General features: G+C 53.4%; 4 protein-coding genes across 4 annotated transcripts; all 4 read left to right on the top strand.

Annotated features, from left to right (window-relative positions):
• ARB_06371 (uncharacterized protein) lies at positions 1-621 on the top strand (the record flags this gene model as incomplete). The annotated part of the gene is made up of 1 exon (XM_003015202.1): positions 1-621. One exon carries the CDS (start codon positions 1-3, stop codon positions 619-621), a length of 621 nt encoding a protein of 206 aa, XP_003015248.1.
• Positions 622-1,138: 517 nt separating this feature from the next.
• ARB_06370 (uncharacterized protein) lies at positions 1,139-1,765 on the top strand (the record flags this gene model as incomplete). The annotated part of the gene is made up of 1 exon (XM_003015201.1): positions 1,139-1,765. One exon carries the CDS (start codon positions 1,139-1,141, stop codon positions 1,763-1,765), a length of 627 nt encoding a protein of 208 aa, XP_003015247.1.
• A 3,246-nt stretch (positions 1,766-5,011) lies between these two features.
• On the top strand, positions 5,012-5,537 carry ARB_06369 (uncharacterized protein; the record flags this gene model as incomplete). Its single annotated transcript, XM_003015200.1, has 2 exons — positions 5,012-5,182; positions 5,316-5,537. The coding sequence occupies 2 exons, from the start codon at positions 5,012-5,014 to the stop codon at positions 5,535-5,537; spliced, it is 393 nt and encodes a 130-aa protein (XP_003015246.1).
• A 2,501-nt stretch (positions 5,538-8,038) lies between these two features.
• Positions 8,039-10,631, top strand: ARB_06368 (Rho GTPase activator (Sac7), putative; the record flags this gene model as incomplete). The annotated part of the gene is made up of 3 exons (XM_003015199.1): positions 8,039-8,231; positions 8,314-8,481; positions 8,590-10,631. 3 exons carry the CDS (start codon positions 8,039-8,041, stop codon positions 10,629-10,631), a joined length of 2,403 nt encoding a protein of 800 aa, XP_003015245.1.
• Between the last annotated feature and the right edge of the window lie 550 nt (positions 10,632-11,181).

The raw sequence follows: 11,181 nt of genomic DNA, 5'->3' as shown, positions 1-11,181 counted from the left end.
ATGAGATCCACCAAGTTCGATGACCTGATCTCAGGCACGATCGCCTCACTGGGAGCAGCAGCAGGGGCGTATGATATTATGAAGAATGACGTTGACCTCCCCGCAACTTTTCATAAGGGAGGGCAGCAGATCTGCCGTGTCCAGCAAGCACTCCAGGCGATCGTAAATATAATGAAGTGGCGGGATCTGGCGGGAGATATCATGCAAATTATTCCCTCGCTCGAAGACAGCAGCAAGAAAGCAAAAGCGCTAGAGGAGATACTCTCAGAGACCGCTTCTCAGCCTGAATCGTCCAGGAAGAATCAATATGTTACTGCTGTACGCAACAAGGGGCCCGAAAACACCATAGAGGCACTGCTTCTGGGAATGATGCGAAACACAGTTGTCCTGGCGGAGGACGAGGCCATCAAAGGGGCTGTTGAGGAGCAGGTTAGAGGATTGCATGGAGCAATGGAAGAACTATCAGCAATGGAGCCGTCTGTGCCTGTCGAGGCGGGAGAATCTCGTTTCTCCCACTTTGGTTCTGGTAGTCAGTTCAATAACGCAGGGTCGGGTAAACAGTTCAACAACACTGGTGGTGGTCGCCAGTACCAAGCCGAAGTCATGTACTTCAAGGACTAGTTAACCGCATGGGGGTTGTTGTATGAATTGAAATATGTGATTTTGACGAAAGGTTCGAAGTATTGTCTGCGCTTGATGTCTCCTATATATTCATTTTTGATTTGTTGTATGAAAGCGCAAGTTTTTTTGTAGGCAAGATATCTGCAGGTATGGAGGAATTCTCGTCCGAATCTGAGCCCTCTGTTGCTAGAATAACTCATACTCAGAATGTATCCTTAATGATAGGATGGGTTGCTGCCAGAGATGTCTTCAGCTGCGACATGCTGTGAAATGTACTGCATCGTGCTCAAACTGCAGACAACCTGGACACCACTATCTCGAGCGAACTCAATCTTGGCATCGCTGGCTGACGTGGCAGTGTGCAATATAGTCCCAGAGCACAGCCGCCAGTATATATATGAAGACTTCTAACTTGGTAGAGCAGACAATGTTTGTACGCCTATACTCCTGCTAGACTTAAGCTCTAGGTGGGCCTCATTCAACTTCTCTCCCTATTCTATCGCAGTCAACAATAAACATGTCGGGTATCGAGGTCATAGGGCTCATATCCAGTATTATCTCCATAGTCGACACAGCTGTTAAGATCCACAATGCTCTCAAAGACGCCGATCGCCTCCCACGGGCTTTTCAAGAGGTTGCATTAAGGCTCCCGGTCGTCACAGACACCCTCACGGCTGTCAAGGGCCACCTGGAAGAGAATGGCGTTGATGAAGCGACCTTCCGGGCCATCATGCCCGTCGTCCAAGCCTGCGGTGAAAATGCCGAAGCGCTGAAGGATATGCTGCAAGAAGTCACGGTGTCCCCCGATCACTCGAGGCTTCAGCGGTACCGTCTTGCCATACGCAGACTCGGCAAGGGGTCCCAGGTAGAGGAGCTCATGAAGGCGCTCTTGGAAAACGTCCAGTTGCTGGCAGGAAATCGAGCCATGCAATCTGCCACAGGCGCTCAAGTTGGCGAAGTGCTTGAAGCCATACATGCACTGTCGGAAGTGCCTCCATCAGCACCGGATACTCCTGGGTCCATGACCTTTTCTCACTACGGGACAGGCTCTCAATTCAACAACGCGGACAGCGGGACCCAGAACATCAACACAGGCAGCGGAAGGCAATATGTTGCCAACTCGATGACGTTTGGGGCGGATTGATAAGTGACTGCTGGGTTAAGGAAGGATTTGCATATATATATTTCATCAGAGAGTAGGCAATAATTCAGGGTATCATTTTAATATCGAACTTTCTTGTCGTCTGAAGCAACAAAATGATTTATCCAGTAACCTCCAATCAAAGATGTGTGCATGTTTGAAATTTTATGATTGGTGAGAATTGCTAACCGTAATTGGCTAAATATTGTTGTGTCTCTATCATCTTATTGACCAGACTCTGTGCTGTTATTGGTTAGAAGTAAGCTTATATAATTAGCGCCTTGGCAATTGTTTTCTATTCTTACTTTCTCCATCTCCAAGACGGACTTCAATGGACTTCACGGCCTCAAGAATCCAATACCTCCCACCGCCAGACACTGTACAGCGCGCAGCCATATTCTATACGAGAGAGGTCAAGATAGTGGCCTTAGGTTGTCAGCCACCCCCCGCGTCTTGCCATGGGAGACGGGTAAGAGGCGTTTAACACGGCTTACTAGTGCTCTTTGACCTGCGGGCAATTTCCAGAGGCTCGAGGATGTCCGTCCTGATGAGTACATAAGTATATACTTACGCAGGGTATACGACAAGATGTAGATCTGGACTGGGAGAAGGATATCTGACAAGGCCGGCTGGTGGTAGCATGACCACGGCCGTGGCGTCCTTTACGAGAGCTTCTCGATCATCCAGCGCGGGCCAGAGGAAGCTTCAGTAACTACGTTTTCTAGAGGACCACAGCCGCGGGGCTTGACGGACATGACGAGACCAAGGGCATGCCAACGTCGGTCAATGCCGATAAAGCAGCTCGATACTGACATTTGGCCCGGTGAAAATGTATAGTGGTGGGTGGGTGACCAGCAATATAGATGAAGAGAAAGATAACGTCCAGCCTGAGAGAGTTGAATCAGGCTGTGAACGTGCAGAAGCGACTGTTAAATTCGACAATTTCTCAGGCCCGACGACGGTCCCAGATAGTTACCCGACTTTGGCTCCAGACAGGAATCGCAGCCTTGCATTGCATATCGGCAAAAAGATCCTGTCGTCCTCCCAGCCGGACAGTACTGTAATGTGTGGCCTGGTCTGGGGAAGACAGTTTGGATCCCGCAGGAGCCAGAAGACTCAATTGTAAGCACGGCCTCACTCTTCAATTGCTGGGTGGAGAGCGCGATTCGAACTTCCAGTCTGCTCTGAAATCACCCCGTGTGCATACGTGCGATTTGGTAGGGGTCATTGGCTTTTGGCCTGATCCAACGAGCCTTGCGCTGGTTCATGAACGCCCTGTAGGTAGGGATGCAATGTTCCCAATGATCCAACTTGTCCAGTGATTCCAAACCCCGGCTCTCACGGAGTTATGGTGTCTGCTTCCCTGCTCCCAATAATCCCCCTTTTTCCCACCCAACAGTTTGCGGTCTTAGTTCAGGTATGAGCTGACACCACAAGATCAATCGCAGTTGGAAAGCGGTGGATACATTAACTAACTAGTTAGTTACCCCATACATACATAAAAAAATTAAAAACAGCAAAGTGCTTATGCGGCAGCCTCGGATTCAGCAGGGGCTGCAGATGCTGGACTCTGATATTCATAGTACATGCCAGAGTAGTATGAAACTGTCCACCACCCATGGCCGCTTTTGTTTCAGCTTCCAACAGATGATATCTGTCGCAACAATGACCTCTGAGCTATCACTGGCACAGAGCAGACTGGAGCAACTACCTGCGAACCCGTTGTGTCCTCGGCAGGTTAATATTAGCCATTATTGCCTGTGATATTGCATCACCTTTACTCGCCTGGTGGAATAAGCTAAAGAAGGTTGATCTAGAACGTCTCGGGACAACAGAAGAAAATAATGGGGCTTCTCAACGAGTTTAGTTACCTATATGTGCGGCACGATATTACGTTCTTCAGGAGGCGCCATCGTCAACTACATAACGAACTACTCCGCACACAGCATGCGAATAGCATCGTGTTGGATCGTCGCTGTCTACAAATGCGGGGATCAAATCAGAGGTCTGAAGCAAGCAGAACAGCGATCGACTATCAATCCATCACCACCATCATCACTTGCAGTAGGACGCTTCGGGGTTTACCAGGGCTCGTATCCCCTTGGCTGCCGTTCAAAGACGCACCATGACGGTCCCCACTCGTGTTTCCTCCCGCCCATCACCATCATCAGCATCTTCCCCAAGACCAGCTTCCCCAGCGCAGTGCAACCTTGCAGGGGGTGTTTTGATGCTATAATTATTCATACTCACTTTCCGGCCACGCCTTTGCTTACACGACCACGACGGGGCAGAGGGAGCTCGTCGTACCAGTACACTCACCTGGACCATGGGAGCATGATACAGACCTACCCTTGAAGCCCATCTAGGCTGGCCCTTTCTTTCTTTCTTTCGCCCAATTCCCATGTCTGGCATAGTGCATGTACGTATACATATGTAGATGCTTTTGGTCGCTCCGCTCGCTGTGTCCCCAAACTACAATTGCAAGGGATGCCGTCGTATCTCCAGATCGACCCGTCGAGGAGTGGAGGAGGATGAACGGGTACTTTTTTTGACTGTCGAATCACCCTTTTCTGAACCCTGCCACAAGAGGAAGACAGACTGACCAGGGTTCATCAGGATACAGACGGGTTCTGCTCACGCTGACTTACTTGCACTGCCATGTTTAACTTTCCAGGATGCGATCGGGCGCGGTGGAAGAGTGCTGAGTTGGTTAGTGGTATCCTTGCCTGCCAGGGGTAAGTAGTTTAGAAGTGGGAAAGTGAGAGGAATTCTTATCCACGCCATTTTCATATGGGCCAGGCGGCTGAGCGGGAGGTCCGTCCAACAGCAGATAGAGGGGGGAGGAGAAAAGCGAAGGGCCATGCGGTTCGTTATAATAGTTAATACCAACGACTCCGGGCCCCAACTGGCTACGTACTTATCTCGTTGTACTCCGTACCTGTAAAATAGTTGCTTCTGCCGGACCAATTGTTTGCTTCGGTTTCCATGTAGGTCCTTACAGGTGGAATGATAGGAGTACGTACGGAGTACCGTAGCGCGGGATTCGTTTCCTCGTCTGCATATGCGTGTGTGCGTCTCCGAGCGTATGTAGGATGGTAATAATAGTAAAAGGAATAAGAATAACAACTACGTGAGCCGCACTTTCTGCTCCCCGTTCTTCGTGGAGGTGCAGGGCAGATTGATCATTCATCTTCATCCGACTCGGCCTACTGGTTCAGCAGTGGAATGATCGAGCTGGTCTAAAGGAAGATGGTGGATCTTGGGCGTCCAACGGCCGATGTGCCTAGTCGGGGATACCAGCTGTGGGTGACGGACGTGGTTGTTGTGATTGTTGCTGGCATCTTCGTGGCTATCCGTCTGGTCTCGAGATATCTGAGGAGCGGAATCCAGGTCGACGACTGGACTATTCTGGCAGCTCTGGTATGTTGGCCTGTATTGTGTTTCTCCAGTGTCCTTCCTCTGCTAACATGCTGCAGGTGCTGTCGGTGCTGTTCTCGACAACGCAGAATGTCGGTATGTTGCGTTATAACCCGGCCTGGACGTCTATATCAAGGTGACTGACATGTCTGCAGCCGTTGGGTATGGATTCGGCAAACATGATTGGGATATAACCGACGAGCAGGAGAAGAAGTCCCTCAAGGTAAGCATCCATATCATCATCTTCTTCATCTTCTTCTTCAACAGCAGCCAGAATACAGCTCTTGCTAACGGGTCTGGTCTGGCAGTGGATTCTGGTCGCTCAAGTGTTATACAAGCTGGTGATTTGTCTGGCTAAGGTGTCCATCCTGCTGCTGTACTTGAGGATCTTCTACGTGCACCAGTACTTCAGGCGGATATGCATCTGCCTGGTCGTGTTCACTATCCTCTCGGGCATTGCCTTCATCCCGCCGACGATCTGGCAGTGCTCGCCCGTGGAGGCCTACTGGGACAGGTCGATTCCACACACCTGCCTGAGCAGCTTTCCCAACTGGCTCTCGTATGCGATAATCAACATATCGACAGATGTGATACTGCTGGTTCTGCCAGTGCAGCAGATTCTGCGTCTGCAGCTGACGAAGCGAGACAAGATTGCCTTGATACTGGTGTTCCTTCTAGGATCATTGTAAGTAGCCCGGTTGGCTGTTGATAGCCGTTGACAGAGCAAGACTGACCGGCAGACAGCGTGTGTATAACCAGCATCTACCGGGTGACTTTGGTCGCAACATCTTCCGGCACCACAGACGTGACATGTAGGTATTCCTGGCATGATTTTTAAAGGAGGATATTCGGCTAACAACTGGGGCAGGGGCGACGACGCCGATATCGAGCTGGAGCGCGGTGGAGGTCAACTCGGGCATCATCTGCGCCTGTCTACCGATGGCCCGGCAGACGCTCTCGCACGCCTTCTCATGCTGCCTGCCTCCGCAGACCACGAAGAACTCGTCCATCTCGCCATCGCAGGGCTACAACAACAACTCGGCGCACTTCTCTCGCGCCTCACGGGGCAGCAAACCGGTCTCTGGCTCTGGACTCAACCGCACCGGACACCCGTGGGAGTACCACCCACGCATCCACGACGGGGTGGTGCTGACGTCGATCCAGTCAGACAGACACCGGCACCTCCGTCGCTCGGACAGCGAGGAGGAGATGCTAGGACAGGATTGCTATCTGGGTAACGGCGGCGGGATAGTCAAGCGGACGGATGTGTCTATAATCGAGCACTCAAGGGCAGGCTAGCGGCCAGCTGCAGCAGCTCATAAGCTGTTATAATATGCTACTTGCACTTCTTTTCCGACAGAGCAGACCCAGACCCAGACCCAGATCCAGATCCAGAGGCAGACGGCTGCCTGCAAGATGTACGGAGTAACAGAACATCCTCCATTATTCATTCCCGGGCGGACGAGGGCGGATGAGGCGCGGGAGGATGCATCTTGACCCTGGGATGGGCTCACCCGGGGGGAACCAGCCAGATATAGGCCAACGCCCGGCCAGAACCAGCGAATATCGACGGAAACAGACCCAACAGCGGTCCGGGAGTGACCAACGGAGTCTCCAGGTCTCCATCCAGACGCGGAGGCGACGAAGCTGCTGGAGCCTGACAGCAATATCAGACAGCCATCCACATCCGCAGCCGCCCATCCCAGGTCGTATAAGCTGAGAGAATAGAGAGGAGGAGAGGTCAAAGGCCAAATGGGAGGTCGTAGGAGGACTGAGAGGGAGAAGCCGGCCTTCTCGACGCTGAGATAGACGTAATAGACCCTTTAATGACACCTGTATATTGAGTTGCTGTACAATATCATCGCCGTCTCTTGAGTGTGTCCCCCCCCCCTGAGCCGTAGAAATCGACTGCCTGCCCACCCGCAACCGCGATCCTGCGTCTTCCGCTGCCCCGAGTCGACCTGCAGCGGTCGTCTCTGCCGCCCCCGAGAGCGTCTCTGGCTTGATCTGGCCTGACGCTGGCTCGCGGTTCAGTCTTTGCTGCCGTTCCGTGGTTGACCTGGCCTGAACCGAACCGCCGTCTGCGTCTCGTCCCTGTCGGCCCCCAATAACCCCCAACGACGGCCAGCTTATTCACGATCCCTGCGTCGAAACGCTCATTCTGCTTTAATTCCTCTCCTTCGTCCTCGTCTTCGTCTGTCATTTTTGTCTTGTCTCCTGTCCCGTCGTGTCTCTCATTAAGTCTCGCCGTCTCCCACTTTCCAGCGTCGTCGTCGTCACCACCAGCATCACCGCCAACAGCAACATCACAACATCACAGCCTGCTGAGCCTCTTCGCCCCCAAAGAGCGCCCCGTCCGGCCTCACGCGCAGAGATAAAAGAAAGAAGACGGCCTGAAGCAAGAGAGGCTTCCCCCCCGGAGACAGCTGAGACGCCACAGAGGCCAGGCCCAGCGCCCGCCCGCCCCCAAAAGTGCTTTTGCTGCCGTCGTCGACTTTCCTTCCGCGTCTCTTCTCGTCCTCGTCCTCGTCCTCGTCCTCTTCTCTGACCATCATCCACCGACGAACGCCCGCCGATGCGACTCGCTGCCAGACACTCGACTCGACCGTGAAGCGAGGCCTCTGCCGTCAGCTCCCTTTCTGCCCTCTCCGTCGCTCTGCCTCGTCCCATCGTCTCGCTCGAGGTCCGCCGTCTTCCCCGGATCTGTCCTCCCGCCACCTCCAGGCGCGTCCGCCGGGAACCACCCAGCCGAAGAACATCCAGAGAACAAGCAGAAGAAGAAGCAGAAGAAGAAGAAGCGATACTAGATACTAGATTAATAAGTGATAGTGTGTTACTGTCTGGTCCGGCCGGTCTATGATGGCGCACTCGCAGTCTCAGTCGCAGTCCCAGGCGCCGCAGACCAGCGCGCAGGAGGCTTCAGCTACATCTACGCCATCCCCAGCGGCCTCTGGCCTGGTGAACAGCAGCACTGCTGCTCACTCTCCTCCCTCCAAGAGAGACCTGGCCAGCTGGTGGAGGCAGTTCAAGCGCAGCACAAAGAAGGACGCAGGTACGTCTGTTTCTGTTTCACTGGCTTCTCTTCTGCTCTCTATGTACAGCCTCTGTTAGTGTCTGTTAACTGACCTCTCTAGCGCTAGCCCCCCAAGCCCCCCCTTCTGGCATCTTTGGCATCCCCCTGAATGTGAGCATCAAGTACGCCAATGTGGCCATCTCTCTCACTGGCGATGATGGCAAGAGCTTCATCTACGGCTATGTGCCTATAGTAGTGGCAAAGTGCGGGGTCTTCTTGAAGGAGAAAGGTGAGATTGGCATCCGTTGCTTTTTCTTCCTACTCATCTTGATATTTTGATATCATTGCTTGATATGACCGTGATAATACCTATGATTGATATACTAACTGGGTGTAGCCACCGACGTCGAAGGCATCTTCCGGCTGAGCGGCTCTGCAAAGCGCATCAAGGACCTCCAGGAGATATTCAACTCCCCAGACCGCTTTGGAAAGGGACTCGACTGGACCGGCTACACCGTCCACGACGCCGCCAACATCCTGCGCCGCTACCTCAACCAGCTGCCAGAGCCCATTGTGCCCCTGGAGTTCTACGAGCGCTTCAGAGAGCCGCTGAGACATCGTCAGGGGCGTCCGGACGGGGAAGAGGCTGCCATCCAGGTCGACCAGGAACATGGTTTCGACAGGGAGGCTGCCGTCATTGCCTACCAGCAGCTCATCAAGGAGCTCCCGCCGCTCAACAGACAGCTGCTGCTCTACATCCTCGACCTCCTGACCGTCTTTGCCTCCAAGTCCGACCTCAACCGCATGACCGCCGCCAACTTGGCCGCCATCTTCCAGCCCGGAATGCTCTCTCACCCTTCCCACGACATGTCCCCCCAGGACTACAAGCTCAGCCAGGACGTGCTTGTCTTTTTGATTGAGAACCAAGACAACTTCCTGTTCGGCATGACGGGCACTGCAGCCGATGCCCAGACCGTCCAGAACATCCAGGGCGGCATGTACCCTCCTCCTCCCTTGCAGAAGACCACCATCAGACGCTCTGCCTCCAACGCCAGCGGAGGTGCAGACAGCCTCAGAAAGTACGAGGCCCTCCGACGGAACATGTCTGTCTCCTCGAGGAACTCCAATGGCAACGTTACCGGCCCCAGCACCCCCAATTCCAACTCAAAGGGCGGCGGACTGCAGCGTAGCAACACCGTGCCTTCAAAGAGAGCTCCTGGCTTCTCGCCTTCCAGCACATTCGCTCGACAGCAGGCTGCCACTCCGCCTGCAGCTGGTCTCTCTGCACCACCACCACAGCTCCAGATGACACCCGTTGTCAAGGGTTCCCCAGCACAGGACATCACCAAGGTAGCTGAGCATCCAGAACCGACTACTACTACTGCTACTACTGAACAGCCTGAAAATGGTGCTACTTCGACGGCTGAAGTTGCGGAGACAGCTCCCGCTACTGAAGCTGCTGCCCAGGTCTCCCTGCCTGTTCGGAACATTGAGGCTGCTCTCCCTGAAGAGCCTGCTAAGACTACAACTGAGCCTGCTCAAGCACAGCCCGTGGAATCTACCAAGTCTGACCACCCAGCCGAGCCAGCACGCGCTCCACAGCTTGCTGAACCATTTGAATTCACCAAACCACCCGAGCCAGCCCCCTCTCCAGCACCAGCTGCTGCACCAGCTTCGGCACCAGCTCCGGCTCCGGCTTCTACTCCTCCTGGTCCAGATTCTACAACACAGCCAGCTACGGCCGCCCAACCTGCTCCAGTCGAGCAATCCCAGCTCGCTCAATCTAGCTCTACAGCTCATCCTATCCCCAAAGCCCAACGGCCAAACCACATTGACGCACCTCCTCCACCTCAGCTGGACCCGGCAACACACAAGCCAACCACCATCACCCCGACCAGAGAACGCAAGCTAGCCTCTCTGTTCTCCTGGACCAGTCCCCCCAGCGGCGAGAGGAGAGACGCCAACAAGCTCAAGAAGAAAAGACGCATCCCCGGAAGCGCCAGTGAAAGCGCCCAAAGCTCAACCGCCTCCCTCCCCCATGGCTCCCAGGCCGGCTCTGACGAGGCAACTCCCACGAAACAACAGCAGCAGCCATCAACCTCTCAACCAGCAACTTCTTCCAACTCAGAAGACTCCACCGTCGCAGATGAATCCCACGTCTCTACCCCCAAAGTCTCCAATCCGCCTCTCTCCCCTCTCGTACCAGTGCGTAGCGCCTCTACGACTCAAAGCCACACCAGTCTGGAAGTCAACTCGCCTCCTCACCACCACACCTCTCTCACCGACCGCATGCTGAGACCCCGTTCTCGCACCCCGTCTCCAAACTCCCACTCCCTCTCCGCAACGGACCAGTCTGACCTCGAAGAGTCGTCTAGAGGTGACAAAAAGGACAAGCGACGGAGCTGGCGTTTCCACCTCGGCAAGAAATCAGATGATTAACGGATCCTCTTTTCTTCGACTTTTTCTCTCCTTTTTACTCTTTACTTTCACTTTGGTTTCGTCTTCTTTCACTTAATTTGCACCCTACGGCACGGCGAACCGGTTTAGTATATCGTTCAATGATGGAGTATCTTTCAATTGGTCGTTAACGGCGGTCGGATCGGATCCTTTTCACTCTTCCTTCCTTCAATAATCTATCCTGTCCCGAGAAGTCTTCTATGGCCACCGTGGACTCTTCTTTTCCTTTCATTTCCTTATCTTTCTTTTGTTGGTCTCTTCACTCTACCCCGTTTTTCTTTGCTTTCCTTTTCCACTTTTTGTTACCTCCCTTTCATACACGTCTATCTGGTCTTTCGATTTTGCCTTACATCACTTCACCTTCTTGCTTCATGTCAGATTCCCAATTCCCATTCTTGCTTGCCTGGCCTGGCTTTTCAATATTTCTCCCCCTTCCCCCTCCCCCCTTTTTTTTGACCCTTTGATTCTACCCTGTTTTACTTCTTGCTTTTCCCCCTGGCTAGAGCTGAAGACACTTTTGTTCTCCTGCCAC

This window comes from Trichophyton benhamiae, assembly GCF_000151125.1.
Source record: "Trichophyton benhamiae CBS 112371 chromosome Unknown contig01535.1, whole genome shotgun sequence".
Taxonomy (NCBI): domain Eukaryota; kingdom Fungi; phylum Ascomycota; class Eurotiomycetes; order Onygenales; family Arthrodermataceae; genus Trichophyton; species Trichophyton benhamiae.
Note: the sequence above shows the minus strand (reverse complement) of the source record. Positions and strands in the feature narration are given on the sequence as shown.